The 18,570-nt window shown below is 39.0% G+C and overlaps 1 protein-coding gene across 2 annotated transcripts in view; it reads left to right on the top strand.

Moving 5' to 3' along the window:
* LOC129726663 (protein eva-1 homolog C) overlaps nucleotides 1-18,570 on the top strand; it is a 421,987-nt gene that overhangs the window by 394,192 nt on the left and 9,225 nt on the right. The window contains exons 9-11 of one of the 2 annotated variants that reach the window (XM_055683616.1): nucleotides 10,042-10,320; nucleotides 13,830-14,077; nucleotides 14,260-14,446. In XM_055683616.1, coding sequence (XP_055539591.1) covers nucleotides 10,042-10,320; nucleotides 13,830-14,077; nucleotides 14,260-14,446 — 714 coding nt within the window. The remainder of the gene's footprint in view (nucleotides 1-10,041; nucleotides 10,321-13,829; nucleotides 14,078-14,259; nucleotides 14,447-18,570) is intronic. The other variant, XM_055683617.1, reaches the window with a different exon arrangement.

Here is an 18,570-nt window from a genome sequence, read left to right as displayed (position 1 = left end):
TAGTTGCGTGAGGAGTTTGCCGATTTTGCGGACATAGTTAGAAAAAGTCAGCCGTAAAAATAACTATGATTTAGTGGCTTTAGCCTCCGAGTTTCTACTTCTTTGCTTCGCAAGCTACCAAACTGTTACAAAAGTAAGGGGCGCAGGAACTGGTGAAACACAGCCCAAAACCGAGTAAAATGGCGACAACTTCTTGATACAGCACGAGTTACTACAGCTCTTGTCTGACTGGTAAGATGAGTAAGAGAGCTAGGCTTGAGAAACGATCCTGGGTGCAGAACTAGTTCTCAGCCAATGAATGACGACTCAATTTGTGTTGATTTTGATGCTTTGATAAGTAGTATAGAATGTATTTATATTGAATACAATCATTCTCTGGAAAATTCTAGGGGAGGCTAAACACTTTCTAGAGGGGGCTGAAGCCCCCCCTAGCCCCCCCGTAGTTGCGCCCATGATTATACCTACAGTTAAACACATGAAAATACTTGGTGTGATATTTGATAACAAACTAAACTTTCAAAAACACCCCGGGGATAGACGGCATTCTACTATCCCCGTAATAAACATATTAAAAATGATAGGAGGTCGAATTCGAAGCTCTCGTGAAACTTTGATCAAAATAGCCGATAGTCTGATTGTTCCACGTTTACTCTACGGATACTGTATAGCAAGTAGAAAAAAAGAAGTAGTAATTCCAATACTTAAACCAGTGTACAACAAAGCGATACGGATAGCATCGGGAGCTTTTCCTACTAGTCCATCCAGGGCAATATGCTGTGAATCCGGCCAACTTCCTTTTGAATACCTTGCTTTGCAGACAGAAGCACGAAGTGCAATCCGAATGATGGAAAAAGGACGCACGTCCGAAGACTTAATTATGATACAAAGAGCAAAATTATCGTTTGAGGGTTTCACTGATAGTACGTTTCCAGAAATAACTCCTCTTTTTCGATGGGGACCTCAAAAATGGGATTACGAGCCTCCTAAGATTGACTGGTCAGTGGCCAAACAGGTAAAAGCAGGTGATAGCGCGACAAAAGTTCTCCCAGTTTTTGAGGAAACGTTAAGTAAATACAAAAACTACCTGAAAGTTTATACAGATGGATCAAAAGGAGATGGTAATACAGGCTATGGAGTTTTTACCGATAAATTCTCAATGAGCGGGAAATTAAACGAAAATTGTACTGTTTTCTCCGCTGAACTAATGGCTTTGAAGGTGGCTATCTCGAAGGTATCCAACAAATCGAAATGTGTGATTTTTACGGACAGTGCAAGTTGCCTACGCGCGTTAAGCACTGGACTTTCTAAAAACTCATGGGTTCAGAGTTGTGAGAAAACAATAAAAACCAAAGATATAACACTAGTCTGGGTTCCGGGACATGCGGGAATTCCAGGGAATACACACGCTGATCAATTAGCGAAGGACGGAAGATTCTCCAACCAAGCAAGTAACGAACTGACAGGTGATGATGCAAAGCTTTTAGTTAAAAATAAGATCAGAGAAGCGGGGAGACAAGAAGGGAATTCAGCAAATCCAGGAACCCAATTGAATACCATCAAAAAAGATGTTGCCAAATGGCAAGATCGTACTGACACATACGAGCAAAAAGCCATGACAAGAATGAGAATAGGCCATAGTCGTCTGACACATGAATACCTTTTCACCCCATATGCTGATCCTCCTTGTTGTTCGAAATGTAACGTCAGACTTACATTAGAACACATAATACTGAAATGCATAATATTTCAAACAGATAGAATCTATACCTATAAAAATGCTGTCCGGTCTGTCTGTCTGTCTGTCTGTCTGTCTGATCCATATAGGCTCGGAAACTACCGAACCGACCGACGTGAAAATTTGTATGTAGGGGTTTTAGGGGCCGAGAAAGGTTTTCATGATAGTTTGAGACCCCTCCCTCTTCTGGAAGGGAGGGCCCCCATACAAATGAAACACAAATTTCTGCACATCTCAAAAACTAACCAAGCAAATGAAACCAAATTTGGCATGTGGATGTTTTTAGGAGTGACAAATATGTCCATATTAGTTCGACACCCCTCCCTCTTCTGGAAGGGAGGGGTTCCATACAAATGAAACTCAAATTTCTGCGTATCTAGAGAACTAACCAAGTAAATAGAACCAAATTGGGTAGGTGGATGTTTTTAGGGGTAACAAATATATCGATAATGATTTGACACCCCCCCCCCCTCTTCAACAAGGGAGGGGTCCCATACAAATGAAACATGAATTTCGCACAGCTCGAGAACCAATCAACCAAATACAATCAAATTTGGTATGTGGATGTTTTTAAGGGTAACAAATATATCCATAATGGTTTGACACCCCTCCCTCTTCTATAAGGGAGGGGTCCCATACAAATGATACTCAAATTTCGCACAGCGCGAGAACCAATCAAGCAAATCTAACCAAATTTGGCAAGTGAATGTTTGTAGATGTTACAAACATGTCCATAATGTTTCGACACCCTTCCTTCTTCTGGCATGCCTCCAAATGCCATTTTTAAATCCAAGATGGCGACTTCCGGTTTCTGAAAAAAAGCGGCAAATGACCAGATACCACCCAATATGGGTATTTCCGGAATTGTTATGACGCACTGAAGCCACAAATCGACCTCCGACAACATTTTGAATTGTAAGATGGCGACTTCCGGTGTCTGAAAATCTGCCGAAAATAACCAAATTTCACCCAATATGAGTGTTTCTTCAACCAAAATGACGCTCAGAGGCAAAAAACTGTCCCCTAATGCCATTTTGAAATCCAAGATGGCGACTTCCGGTGTCTAGAAAACAGCCAAAAATGACAAAATAACACCAAATATAAGTGTTTCTTCAACCAGATTGATACTCAGAGGCCAAAATTGTCTCCTAATGCCATTACCAATCCAAGATGGCGACCTACGGTTTCTGAAAAATAGCCTGAAGTGACCAAATACCACCCAATTTGGGTATTTCTGGAATTGTTATAATGCACTGAAGCCAAAAATCGACCTCAGACAACATTTTGAATTGTAAGATGGCGACTTCCGGTGTTTGTAAAACAGCCGAAAATGACCAAATATCACCGAATGTGAGTGTTTCTTTAACCAAAATGACGCTCAGAGGCCAAAAACTGTCCCCTAATGCCATTTTGAAATCCAAGATGGCGACACGGTTTCTGGAAACCAGCGGCAAATGACCAAATGCCACGCAATATGGGTATTTCCGGGATTTTTATGATGCACTGAAGCCACAAATCGACCTCTGACAACATTTTGAATTATAAGATGGCGACTTCCGGTGTCTGGAAAACAACCGAAATCGACCAAATACCACTCAATATGAGTTTTTCTTCAACTAGATTGACGCTCAGAGGCCAGAAATTATCTCCTAATGCCATTTTAAAATCCAAGATGGCGACTTACGGTTTCTGAAAAATAGCCTGAAGTGACCAAATACCACCCAATATGTGTATCACCGGATCCAGAATGATGCAAGTAGCTAAAAATTGACCTCAGACACCAGTTTGAATTGTCAAATGGCAACTTCTGGGAAACAGCCGAAAATAACCGAATACTACTACATATGGATATTTCCAGAATCGAAATGATGTATAAAAGCCAAGCATTGACCCTGCACACCATTTTGAATTCAGAGATGACTACTTTCAGTTTCTAAAAAAACGAGAATAACTGAAATGCATTCAATATATTTCCGGAATAGAGGTGATGTACAAAAGCCAAAAGTCGAGGATGATGTCATTCCGATAAAACCAATCATTTCAAATGATATAAACAAATAGCAAGGAATCAATGAATGTGAAATGTTTAAAATTATTAAATTGAACACTTAAATAGGCGAGACGAAGTTTGCCGGGTCAGCTAGTTAAATATAAAATCTCAGGGACATTAGAAACAATTTTAAGAAACGATAAAAAGGCTAAAGGCAGAGTAATTACATTTAAAAAAAAATGTAATATTGTAAAAACATCTGTGATAAATAAAGTTAAGTTAAGACGCAAATGACCCTTAAGGTTAAAGCGCCTATAATCAAAAAAAAAAACTGCCCACAATTAAAGATAAATTTTCATTTTCACAATAAGTCACAACTTTCTTGAAGTCTTCCGTGGGAGAGGTCTCATCGTGTGGAAAATATGCAGAACAGTAGACATACTGTCTATTGACGTTTTCGATTTTAAAATCTATTTTGACAACACAAATGTCCCTAGTGGTTAAACTGGAGACAAGAGTAGCATTTATTATTTTATTTATGAGTATGCATGCGCGTGGCATAATTCGAGGATTGGTCATTCCACTTTTACTAAAAATATCAAAGTTAGGATTTATTAGATTACCAACATAGAAGTTTCCATGTTTAAAGTTAGGTTCTTGGACCAATGCAATGTTGGCAGTAGGGGAAGGGGTGATAGAATGGACACCCTAAGCCATTTCCCAATTTCCTCCACAGTTTAACACTACAACTATGAGTCGATAGCGCACATTAACTGAGTCACTAATAGTTAATACAAAAAATAAGAAGAAATACTCAAATATAGTATTTTTCGTAGTTTTCATGAGCATTTTCGAAAGCAGTTTTTTGGGGGTAAAATGGACACGTGTGGGTAAAATGAACATATGGAGGTGGTAATATGAACACCTTGGGGGTGAGCATTAATTATCCTTTTGCAGATAGTAAAATGTTGTTCCATAGCACGTGACACACTTATGCATTCACGAACAGTTTAATTTTCACCGTTTGTTGTAGAATTAATAACAATAGATGACCTTATTTGCAAGAAACTGAGAAATGGCGGAAGCTTTTTTTACGGACATTTCGCATTCAACGGTACGCTTAGCCGCGGTCATTTGTTCATTTGTCCGAGTTTACCTTTGCGTTTATCTAATATGAACACGAAGCATCTAGATTTTTCAATAGAAATTAACACAATTTTTTCATGATCTCCATGGGCTGTTCATTTCACCCGCACATAAATATTGTTGAAAACACCTAAATATATCGAGAAAATCATTTAAACAATTACTAACCTTCGATGATTTCTGCTGGTTAGTGGTCTGAGTAGAGATATTTGCGAAAAATCGTTATAAAATATCGTGCCTCTAAGGTAAGGTGCCAAAGAAGTTTGTACTATTTTTCAGCGTAATAGTCGAGATTCAAACGGGTGTCCATTTTACCACCCCTGTTCATTTTACCCACAATTCCCCTACCTGTTTGAATTATTCTGCAAAGATTTATGGCTGCTGTTCGTTTGTGTTGGATGTTAATTTGTGCTACTTTGATGGCAGACATTGCAAATCAAAGTACCACCAATCTAGGATCCCACAACCCACCAACAGCTAGAAAAACCTTTGCAGCGTAATCCGTATTGTCGATTATCGTACTTATAAATTTATAAATTAAAACTGATGATTTTGTCAATATTTCTAAGGAGAAACTTTTGTTAGTCCATATTCCTATGTTATAAGAGCTAAAAATTCTGATCCATACCTTGAATAAATGTGTAGTATCCGCCGTGTCGTCCAAAGAGTGAATTAGAAGCACGCAGATTTTCAACGTTTCACAAGTGATGAAGACATCTATGATGACCGTGATGTGTTTTTTTTTTAATAATTCTGTAAGCAATGAAGTCTTACTGCTCAACCAGGACTTAAGAGATAAAGTAACACGATTAAAAACCAACTTATATGATTGTTTGTTAATTACAGAAGTTATGTTCTTGATCGCTGTTTGCTCCTGGAAAAACATGGCATCCAGTGTGTCCCAGTTCGTACACCTCATGCATGAGATTTCGAGTACTACCTTTGCAATAACAAGATTCGCATAATAAATATTGGTGACATTATTCATGATGGTAATTTTAGCCGTTTTTTGGGGGATTTTCATGATCCCTCTCAATGGGCACGACATTACCAGAAAATTTTGAAAAATTTATTTCCCTGTATTCAGGAGTAATTTTTACTATTTTCAGTCTGTTCGAAACAGAGGATATTGGCGTCACAGTGGTTAGACCTGAGGTACCGCCATCGCTCTTGCCGCCTCCATCTTCCTGCTTACCATTCGGTTGTGGCACAGGTTTTTGGAGGTTGTTTGCGTATTCGAGCATCACCGAATTTATAGTCTAAAACATATTTATTCTTTTTAATTGATTGAAGGGACATACCATCAACTAGAAAAGTAAGTTCTATGTGTTGTTGGTTGATGATTTTGCGTCGGAGAACTCTCCATGCATCAGTCACCAGTCCCTCGTTTTTGCTTTCTAGCAGAGCTAGAATTGTATCATTGCTGTCATCCACGCTTCGTGGGGAAAATCCAATGAAAGCGTCCGGTTGTGGTATAAATTCCCTATCGAGCGTCATTAGCTCAACATTGCCCGCTGAAGTAATGGTAGAAATTACCTTTTTTAACCAGTCAATTGTATCCTGGTTCTTGCAGAGAACAACAAGGAAGCCTGGTCTAAATTGACAGGTGCCAAATTTTGGTTTAAGTTTTTGTTTTTTTTTTTTTTTGTTGAACTACTTTCAGTAAAATTGCCTTTTGTACAGCTAATAGTTGTGGCATTGTAAGTTCAACATGAGGGTAATTTTTCGAAAGAACTCCTACCCTAATGTAACTTGTAGCCGCTCTGTAGGAGGGTTTGTTCGGTACCACTGGGACAGTAGATTTTCCCGAAGAACCTTCCCTTGCTAAACCAGTGCTCTGTTGAGCAGATTCCTTTACCTTTTTAGCGGTTGGAGCATTTCCACCACTGCTCGCAGAACCGCTTAAATTGGTTTCTCTAGAACGCTTTGTTGAGTCGTTATGTGATGTCCCTTGTTTAGCCAGGAGACGAGCTTCTGAGGGAGTGTGTCCGTCTTCGAGCAGATGTTTAAAACGCTTCACGGCCGCTCCACTCAGTCTGATTTTTTTCCCTTCCGGTGGGGTTTTTACGTGACCCTTAACCGATGGAGAAATAAGAGGAATGTTTAGCACCGTAACGTTTGCACTATCATCCATGCTATCGTCGATTCCGTCCTCAAAGTCATCGTTCTCCCTATCGTGATTAGGGGTGTTCAGGAGCGATGAGGAACAAGAGAGGCCGTCAGCTTGAGAATTATTTCCCAGCACTAAGTCTATTTCACCATCTTCACGATCCGACTCCATACTACTCATTTTATTTTATGAGCAATCGAATAAAAAGTTTATTAATTTGCTAGAAAAATAGAACAACACTAACAACTAAAGTTGCACACGCGCAAATTCCCGCTTCACTAATCGAAAGTCTTTCGACACACTTTGCAGGCGCTGGAGGATTTAATGAACAACCGCATATGACATACGGTCGAAAAGACACTAGAATGATAGTTTATAATTTTACTCGATAAATATAAATTAGACGCGTTGTCTACAAATTATTGTGCGAGTATTTCTTTATTTTATTTTATTTTATTTTATTTTATTTTTTTTTTTTTTGCAGCTTCAAGATTGCACATGTTAATCCCAGACGCACTGACCGAAAACAATAGGCTCGCCGCATTGAAACAAAAGAGCCAAGGCACGCTATGCAGGGCAAATTTTTTAGCCCGAAAAAACACTGTGGCGAAACTTTAACCGACCAAGTGAAGCCGCCAAAACTTCACAAGGCCTTTTTATCCACCCACTTGATCGAAAACCGGTACAAAAACGACCGCGGAAAATCCGTAAAAATCAGTTGCAAGTGGCACTTGCAGAAAAATTAACACAATCTCCCGATACACTGTACGCTAGCGGAGGTATAATGAAAATCAACCGCACACGACGAGAGCCGAGAGAACAATCCTATTTTTTTCCATTTTACGTTTATTTTACATTTTACGTTGATCAGACACCTACCATTCGATTTCTGAGACTTCAAAATGGCGCCATTGTTGCCCCTTAAGGTGAAATATGTTCAAACTCAGGGAAATTTATTTTCGCATCAAACTTCATTAAAAAATCATATAAGGAGCCAAGGCAAAAAAATTGTTGCACTGTGTAATTAGCTTTATATATTTGAACAAATTGATTGACTGGGAAGTATACAGGAAGTTTTCAGTAGTCTCACTCTTTTTTATATAAACTTGTAAACCGCTTTCAGTACTACAAGATGTATGAAAGGGGCCATCCACATACCACGTGGACAGATTTTGAACGATTTTCTACTATACCGATACTCGTTCCCCTGCCAAATATCACCAATTATAATTCCCTGGAGAAGTTTCGTCGTGCGTCCTTCTGGCCAGTTTTATTGATAAGAGGGACTTATTTTTTGTTAAGAGGAAATCACGCAAAGGTATTGTAGATTTCAGCGTAATGGAAGGATAACTGGTGGGAAGCCTGAGAATAAACTAGTGCTGGGACTATCCGGATTAAAATATCCGGATATCCGACCTCGGATATCGGACAAATATCCAAAATCCGAATCAATCGGATATCCGGATATTATCCGACAGAATATCCGGATTTTCGGATAGTCGGATATCCGGATATCCAGATATTGTATCAGAACATAGTTTAATGAGAATTATGTAAATAAATACTTACGAGGGGATGGGGGATTGTGGAAAAGCCAATTTTCGTGTTACATTTCATTCGAACGGGCCTAAAAGCTAGAAAAAAAAATCCGGATATCCGGATAGTATATCCGGATATCCGGACATCCGAATAGTATTCGTTTACACATCCGTGATCCGAGCTTCGGATAACCGGATCACGAATATATCCGGTTAAAAGTCCCAGCACTAGAATAAACCCATGCTTAAGCCCTTTTTCACATCGGATGGCCTGGTTCTACTAAGATTCGAACCCACGACCATCCGCTTGACGAGCGGACTTTAACATGAATCATCAAGGAAAATAAATATCGATATTTCAAAGCCAGATCAACATCTTCGGGTTAAAGTTGCTTCCTATTAAAGTATGTTAATACGTCTACCATAACTTAATTTCAGTCTCTGTAATGAAGACTTTTCTCGGAAAATTACGCTGCCTCCTGTATAATTTCATTACCACTATCCCGGCTGCTACTAAGTGTTCAACCTGTCGCAAACAGCAATAGCAACGTCTTCAGAGCAAAGTGGTTTGTGACTATCAAACCAGAAAACCGAAGGTTAATTTAAACGTGTGCTTTCACCGTAACCGTGGTCTAGTTTTCAATTACCAGTCAGTATGCTTAAAAGAGGACACTTTGAGCATAAGTGAAGTTAACGCTTGTGGGTTTTTGATAAAAGTTTGTTTCAACACTTTCACTTGCACTTGCTGATATTTTGCGTTGTCTGCAAATGGCCTTTGACTGTATCAAAGATGTTTGCTATACCAACCCAACATGTCTTAATTTTAAAGGATGCGTTTGATACATGCAACAGGAAAAGAGAGAAAAAACTGCTCTAATACAAAAATCATTCAAAGATGATTCTGAAACGATTGTACTGCTAGAAAACATATTATTACCATTCAGCTGGTACAAAGAACAACATACACAGCAGAGAAAAAAATACACTTCACGGAAAACGGTATATATTTTTCTTCATCCTAAAAAAATAGCATCATTATTGTGTTATTATAATAAGATTTACACAATTACCACTCATGCCACAAATCATGAACCTATTAAACCAAGCAGGTTACAAAATTTTAAACGAATTTATGTAACGATATCAACCTATCATGTACATACTTCGCGGTATATTTTCCCAAGTTTTTCACTTGATTCAATCGATTCCTCCGCACAACTTTGCAGCCAAGATAACTTTCTTGGCACAAACTTTTCCATTTAGGTAATTGGGAAGAACAACGTAATAAATTTTCTCGGCTTACCAGGCACACTGCTAGCTCAGCACAGAAAATTTTGCACCATCATTATTTGTGACGCCATTCAACAAAACCTCACGTACACAAAGAGGGCAAATATCACCGCGAGCGTTATTTTCTGCACATATTCATCCTATACGCGAGCCTTGTTGCTTTGCACTTCGTGTTTCCGGGTGTCATGCAGCCCAATAGTTATGATGCAAGCTTGGAATTTTATGCTTTTAGAATCGGCTCATCGACGAGTAAAGCCTCTCAGCAGAAGCTACACTCCCCTCGGCCCGGTCATCCGCGGAGGTCCAACGCAAAGTTTGCCAAAGGGACAGCCTTTTTATGCTACGCCCACCGCCGGTAGTACGACGGAAATGTTGCCGGATTTTAAGGACCACGTAGTTTTCTTCGACAGCCATAACCGAAGCATGACCGATAATGGTGATTCAAAAAATATCGGCACATTTGCGATAACAATAACGGCAAGATGCATCGAAGCAATTACATTATTTCAAAGTAAGTCCCATGTGTCGATGTTCGCATCGATTAATATCTACCGATTTTTTCATCTGTATCATAATTTATGCCCGTGGTTAAACCACTGTTGTTGATCTACGAAAAGTCAACATATTCCCCCGAAACTCATTGAAGTCCCCTTAAATTCTCGCAGCTCAAACACGATTTAATGATGATCTCAAGTCAAGAGCATCTTTTTCTTCGGGCGATTCATATCTTTTTCCACCTCACCGGATTAATTTGCATAAAAGTTTATTCGGATTGTATGCTTCGGGTTGTTAACACAAAGCAATATCTGGGAAACACACGTCTGCTCGTCATAAAATTTTCAGATATTTCACGATAATGCATTATCATAGCGTCGCTCGAATGGATGAACGTTCGTTCGGCAGAAATCCGGGAGCTACTTTTAATTTTCGCTTTTTTCGCTTAAAGTATAAACCAAATTTGAATATGCAATAAGAATCATATTGCGAGGGAAAATATTTGGTTGTTACGTTTCGAATTTTTGGTGTTACGGTATGTTGGTAATAAAAGTCTGTTATTTATATATATATATATATATATATATATATATATATATATATATATATATATATATATATATATATATATATATATATATATATATATATATATATATATATATATATATATATATATATATATATATATATATATATATATATATATATATATATATATATATATATATATATATATATATATATATATATATATATATATATATATATATATATATATATATATATATCCCAAGTAACACACAAAACATGTTAGAAAATAGGTAACAACGAAAGTAGTCATATAAGTGTACTACAAGCGTAATTGAAAACTTGTGTTATTATATTGTGTTTGAAATTGTTTTTCATCAGTAATACAACCGCATTTCGAAAACAAGCTCGTTTTTTCTGGTTTTAGAGATGTTTTTAATAACATGAGTTCAAGAATGACAATCACTATCACTTGGTCTTTTCGTAAGACATTACATCATCTAATAACAACACTACGTACCTGTAAAATGCTTTTCTTTAGTACAATAGTCATAGCATTCAACACCCAACTTAAAATTACTTGATCAAAATAATATTTAAATTATATGAACGATTTCTATATTTATTCGAAGCGCGTCAAAACGCGCCATCAAAAGATAAACAAAACGCTTGCAGTGTAACCAATATCACTTCAGTTTTTTGTTATTGTATATCTAACAACGTTTTCTAGTTTTGTTAGATTTTATATCCAGATAACGTTGAAACTATGCGAAAACAATTTCAATATTGTAGCGGAAAAAACAACTCTTTTTGAAAGGTTGAATATTATTTTTTGTCATCATTTTATAACCAATTAAAACTGCCACTGATAAAAGCAATTGTCGATCTAGTTGCACTGCGCGGACACAACACATTTGCGCATGCGCTGGTTAACAGTTGTCATAGCAACAGATTTGCGCATTGCCGTATTAGTACTCGAGATGTATTTTGACACTTAATTATATCAAGTTTGCTTGCTTTCATGCAGTAATCGGTACTTGTTCTACTAGCCTTCATGTTTTGCGCTTTTCTGGTGATATTGATGTCATGGAATAGGTAACGTCAACTATTCTATACCAACGTGTGTTACTTGGGATATATATATATATATATATATATATATATATATATATATATATATATATATATATATATATATATATATATATATATATAAATTTATATATATATATATATATATATATATATATATATATATATATATATATATATATATATATATATATATTTATATATATATATATATATATATATATATATATATATATATATATATTTATATATATATATATATATATATATATATATATATATATATATATATATTTATATATATATATATATATATATATATATATATATATATATATATATATATATATATATATATATATATATATATATATATATATATCCGATCACAACATTAAAACAAACATTTTTGAAAATTATACGGAGGTGGACCGCGCCGTAAGAATTTTTCGCGAGCGAAAAAATGCACCAGAGACAAAAAACCGCAGCTAAAGAAGCAAAGCATCAATTTCCTGGGATGTGCATGGGATATGCTTATTGACTATCTTGGAAACGATTTTACATTACGGTTAGAATTATGAGATCCTACTGCAATGCTTGAACTATGCGGTATTGATTTATCAATTTCACGCATGTGTTATTGTGTAAAGTCTCTAACTTAAGCCTTCACTAACTACCGTGATGGGGCACCAACATTCACAAGAACGATTGAAAAACTGTATATCTCAGTAGCGTTGATTGCTATCAGTTTGATATTAGTCAAAGCGTTCTGTTATAATTTCTGTTGTTTCTACACCTAGCTGAATCAAATTTAATAACAAAACTGCAACGATACCGGGTGTTCCATATGTAGCAGTGTCATAAAAGATGCCGTTGTGTGTATCGAATAGTATCATACTTAGTTCTTGAATCCGTATAGCAACAACACAGCAAGAGAAGAATTCGTTCTAATATGTGACGATTACAATCAGCCATGTATTGTTCGATATCACAATATCGATTCAATTCAGCTCTCCGCACCCTGCTCGACACTAGTTGCTGATATTGATTTTGAAAAAAAATGTGCCAAGTAAATGAGCAACCGAGTCACCTAAACCGTACGCTTGACCTGGTTTTTTGTACTGTCGAACAACGATGTGTGACTGACGTTTGTGTCGCTCTTTCAATAATTGCTCTCGATTCTCATCACCCGAGTTCAACCCTCTCCATGTCATTATATTGCAACATCAACATTGGTGATACAAAGCGCTTTAATCCAACCGAGCGTGGAATTATTGAAAATTATATTTCACCACTCATAACGAGCATTTAGGTACAACACAATGAACATTTTTATCCACACAAACTGATGGTGATTACATTATTGTACTGTTTTGTAGTGCTTTGTGCTATTGGCTTAAATCAAGTATAGTTGATTGAAGACTAACAATGCAATTATCATCACTATAAGATAATAATAATTGTATTGTAGACAAATCGGTTTGCTTCAGTTATTTCATGCTGTTCTGGAGTTACTCAGTAGCGCTATTGATACTAAAAAATATAATTCTATATTTGCATAAAACATCGCGATCCAAGAACAAATGCACTTCAATGTATGATCATATCACAATATGTATTTATTTCCGAAGTATTCACAAGTCAGCAATTCGTAATGTACTTAGTAAAATAAAAATATTGATTTACCAATAAAAATGAGATTGCCAACGATATTTTCAACAAAACATGCGATCCGCTGATAAGTCGCCTGTCTTACAAACAGTTACAAGCAGTTTGACAGAAGTCACATTTACCAATATATAAAATCGATCAAGTGCTTTGCAAACACACCCAGATTAGGAAATGGATTGTAATGAAAAATAAAAGATATTATTACATTTTCCCTCCCTCTCCATGTTACAGAGCACCAGGAAAAATTCTACATTTACCTCATAGTGGCAGTGGCCGTCGCAATCCTTCTCTGCTTGTCAATAGTAATCGGCCGCATGGCGATGCGGAAGCGCAGAACGGCGAAGGAGAGCGATAAATTTCAGACATCAAACACAGGTGAAACGACGCTCCCAAATGGTTTCACAGACGATATATCGGAAATAGATGCGGATATCGATTTGCAAACTCCGCTTCCAGTGCCGAGCGTTTCCCGGAGTGATGTAAGTAACAGCCTTCATGCACATTGATTGTCGAGAGTGGCAGCAGCTTGCCTTCACAATGTCTGGTTCCGTATCGGATCATATGCATGCCTTGCTTATTCCCCAAGACCCATACGGCAATTTCCGCTCCCGATGTTGAACGTCTATCGGATATCCTGTTTAAAGTAATTTCCATTTCACAGAGCTACGGTGCATATACACCCTCGCCGGGACCGTACGGAAATCTGGGACCATCCAATATATCACATACCTCAACCACAATGCTGGTACCGCCATGTTCGATGGGTTCGATGATGAATACGGCGCCGCCAGCCAGCTACCTGAGTGGGCCAATTAATATCATTCCTTCCCAGCTTGGACAGAGTATAGGTAAGTAGGGTATTCCCATGGTTTTAGGGTTTTCAACCTATCATCGTAAGCGGTTTGTAAGAATATGGAAGTTCATTAGATAATGTTCCCTAATGTATTTACGTTTCATGATTTCGTGTTACCATTTTGATCAGCATTACAAGCATTGTTGATGATGTACTATTTTTGCTAGAACATTACACAGTGCAACAAAAATTGACTTTTTTTCTGCCTTGGCTTCTATATATAATTTTTTTGTGTATTTTATGCAAAACTGATTTTCCCCGAGTTTGAACATATTTCAACATAAGGGGCAACAATGGCGCCATTTTGAATTTTTGAGAAACCGGTTATTTGATGTTTTTTCGACGCCATTTTGTTTTAATACCAAATATCAAAATTCTAAGAGTTTGTCCACATATTAGCATCTTTTTACCCATCTTTAAAAAAAAATCTGATCTACGTAAAATGTCAGCAGATAAACCTATTTTTTTCATTCTGTGCCGAACACGCATCAGTACTGGACGTGTTTGGTGATCGGTCCGATAGAGTATAAAACAAAAGACGTGTGAACAAGTGTTGGCATTGTTTGCCTGGTCGAGTGAAATAAATCCGGGTTCAAGGTCGTTCCTTTGTGCAACTGTTTCGCATCGTGACTGCCAGCTGGTGCGTAAGCCGCTTTGGCTGCTGGCTGGATTGTGCTACAGCAGTGGACGAGACACAAACGAGGAAAAAGAAGAAGCCATCAGTGTCAGCGAGTCGTATCGCTGTGTGGAGTGATCTCACACCTGGCTCGCTGCTGGTGGCTGTTTGGTGCTGCTGTATTGGTGCTGCTGGCTGTAACGGCTGCTACTTCGAACGATCGGACAACCAACCTTACTGGAAGGGAGAAATAAAAAGGTACGTGTTCTTGTCAGCGCTAGTGCGCTAAACATAGCGCGATGGATGTAGATCCCTCGCCTCCCGCGCCACCATCCCCGAACCCCTCTGACCCTGACCCTTCTGTTACCCCCTCCCCTGTTCATTCTTCAGTCCCCCCTCGCCCCAGGCTTTACCCAGACGGAGCCCAGGGCAGCTATACTGTCTATTTTCGACCAAAGGCGGGACCGAAATCGAAACAGTTGAACCTCTTGCAGATTTCTAAAGACCTGACGAAGGAGTACAAGGGCGTGACCGAAATTTTCAAGGTCCGGCCTAACAAGCTCCGTGTCGTGGTCGGTAACCTGAAAGAGGCCAACGATATAGCTTGCTCTGAGCTCTTCACACGCGAGTATCGCGTTTACATACCCGCACGAGACGTGGAGATCGACGGTGTCATAACCGATTCGAGTCTGTCCGTCGAGTGTATACTGCAAAGTGCCAAAGGGTGCTTTAAGAACAAAACGTGTCCCGAAGTAAAGGTGCTCGACTGCAAGCAATTGCGGTCAGCATCGATCATCGGTGGCAAAACAGTATACACTCCGTCAGACTCGTTTCGAGTTACGTTCGCCGGGTCTGCACTACCAAGCCACGTCTCGATCCACCGGGTTCGTCTCCCTGTGAGGCTCTACGTGCCCCGCGTCATGAACTGCCTGAATTGCAAGCAGTTAGGCCATACAGCCGCCTACTGCTGCAATAAGGCACGTTGTGGCAAGTGTGGGGAGTCTCATGCGGAAGATTCTTGCAGTGTTAACGCTGAAAAGTGTATTCACTGCGGAGAAAATCTGCATGAGCTCTCGACATGTGCGGTGTACATGCAGCGCAGGGATAAAATAAAACGGTCTCTCAAAGAGCGTTCAAAGCGTTCCTACGCTGACATGCTGAAGAAGACCGTTACCACTTCTCCCGTTACTTCGAACCCCTTCGATCTGTTGCCCTCTGAGGAAACCGATTCTGACGATTCACCAGCGGGAGCATCTTACGCCAATCCTGGGGAGTCTAGAAAGAGGAAAAATATTTCCTCTCCTAAACTTCCCAGAAAAGGTCCTAAGATTTCTCAAAGTGAAATGAAAGTTACAAACAAACCAAACAGTGCTGCGGAAAAACCGAAGCAAACTCCTCCTGGGCTGGCAAATTTAAAGTCCCAGAAGGAGTTCCCAGCACTGCCAGGAACATCTAAAACCCCAGTTGCTCCTTTTACACTCCCAGTTGATGAAACAAACTCTGGATTAGTGAAATTTTCTGACATTGTGGACTGGATGTTTGAAACTTTCAATGTACCCGATCCAATTAAAATTTTTCTTACAGCATTCCTCCCAACAGTTAGATCATTTTTGAAGCAGTTGACTGCCCAATGGCCTCTCCTTGCAGCGATTGTATCCTTCGATGCCTAATTCAACTGCGTATATGAAGGATTCTATCTCTGTCTTACAGTGGAATTGTAGAAGTATTTTACCAAAAATTGATTCGTTTAAAGTTTTGATAAATAAAAACAAATGCGATGCATTTTCCCTTTGTGAAACTTGGCTTACTTCAAATATTGATCTCAACTTCCATGATTTTAATATTATTCGCCTTGATCGAGACACCCCATATGGAGGAGTACTTTTAGGGATTAAAAAGTGCTATTCTTTCTATCGTATTAACCTCCCCTCGATTCCAGGCATCGAAGTTGTCGCATGTCAAATGACAATACAAGGTAAAGAGCTTTGTATTGCCTCAATATATATTCCTCCCAGAGCACAGGTTGGGCAACGGCTGCTCTTTGATTTAATAGAACTTCTTCCCTCGCCACGTTTGATTTTGGGAGACTTCAACTCTCATGGCGTGGCTTGGGGTTCCCCATACAATGATAACCGCTCCTCTTTAATCTATAACCTTTGCGATGACTTCGACATGACTATTTTAAACAACGGTGAAATGACACGTATCCCGAAACCTCCAGCGCGCCCAAGCGCTTTGGATCTATCCTTATGTTCGACGTCGCTACGGTTGGATTGCACATGGAAGGTAATCCTCGATCCTCACGGTAGCGACCATCTGCCTATTCTTATTTCAATTACTAACGGGTCAACTCGCATGCGACCAATTGACATTCCGTATGACCTCACACGAAATGTCGATTGGAAGTTATACGAGGAAATGATTTCAAAAGCGGTCGAGTCGATTCAACATCATTCACCACTTGAAGAATACAACCTCCTCGCGGGCTTGATTCTCGACGCCGCGTTGCAAGCCCAAACGAAGAAATATCCCGGCGTAACGATCAAAGAACGGCCTCCCACTCCGTGGTGGGACCAAGAGTGCTCCGATGTCTACATGCAAAGATCCGACGCGTTTAAGGCCTACCAGACGGGAGGTATACCTGGCGACTATTTACGGTATTCGGAGCTTGATACCAAGCTTAAAAGCTTGGCTAAAGCAAAGAAACGTGGATATTGGCGTCGGTTCGTGAACGAGACGTCGAGGGAGACATCGATGAGCACTCTTTGGAACACAGCCCGAAGAATGCGGAATCGTGTAACGGTCAACGAAAGCGAGGAGTCTTCAAGTAGGTGGATATTTGATTTTGCCAGGAAAGTATGTCCGGACTCTGTTCCTGAGCAAAATATTGTTCGCGATGCGTCTCCGGGCCACGACGCGATAGAATCACCTTTTACGATGGCAGAACTTTCAGTTGCCCTCCTGTCCTGTAACAATAACGCGCCTGGATTAGATAGAATCAAATTCAACTTGTTGAAGAATCTACCCGGCAATGCCAAGAGGCGCTTGTTGAACTTGTTCAATGAGTTCCTGGAGCAAAACATTGTACCGCAGGATTGGAGGCAAGTGAAGGTGATCGCCATCCAAAAACCAGGGAAACCAGCTTCTGATCACAACTCTTATAGGCCGATTGCAATGCTATCCTGTATCCGGAAATTGATGGAAAAAATGATACTCCGTCGTTTAGACCACTGGGTCGAATCAAATGGTCTACTATCAGAAACTCAATTTGGCTTCCGCCGTGCCAAAGGGACGAATGATTGTCTTGCGTTGCTTTCAACAGATATTCAGCTGGCGTATGCTCGTAAAGAACAAATGGCGTCTGCGTTCTTGGACATTAAGGGGGCTTTTGATTCCGTTTCTATTGACATTCTTTCGGGTAAACTTCACCGACAAGGATTTTCTCCAATTTTGAACAATTTTTTGCACAATTTGTTGTCCGAAAAGCACATGCATTTTACGCA

Source organism: Wyeomyia smithii, chromosome 3 (genome assembly GCF_029784165.1).
Source record: "Wyeomyia smithii strain HCP4-BCI-WySm-NY-G18 chromosome 3, ASM2978416v1, whole genome shotgun sequence".
NCBI classification, from domain to species: Eukaryota; Metazoa; Arthropoda; class Insecta; order Diptera; family Culicidae; genus Wyeomyia; species Wyeomyia smithii.
This window is presented reverse-complemented; position numbering and strand designations above follow the sequence as displayed.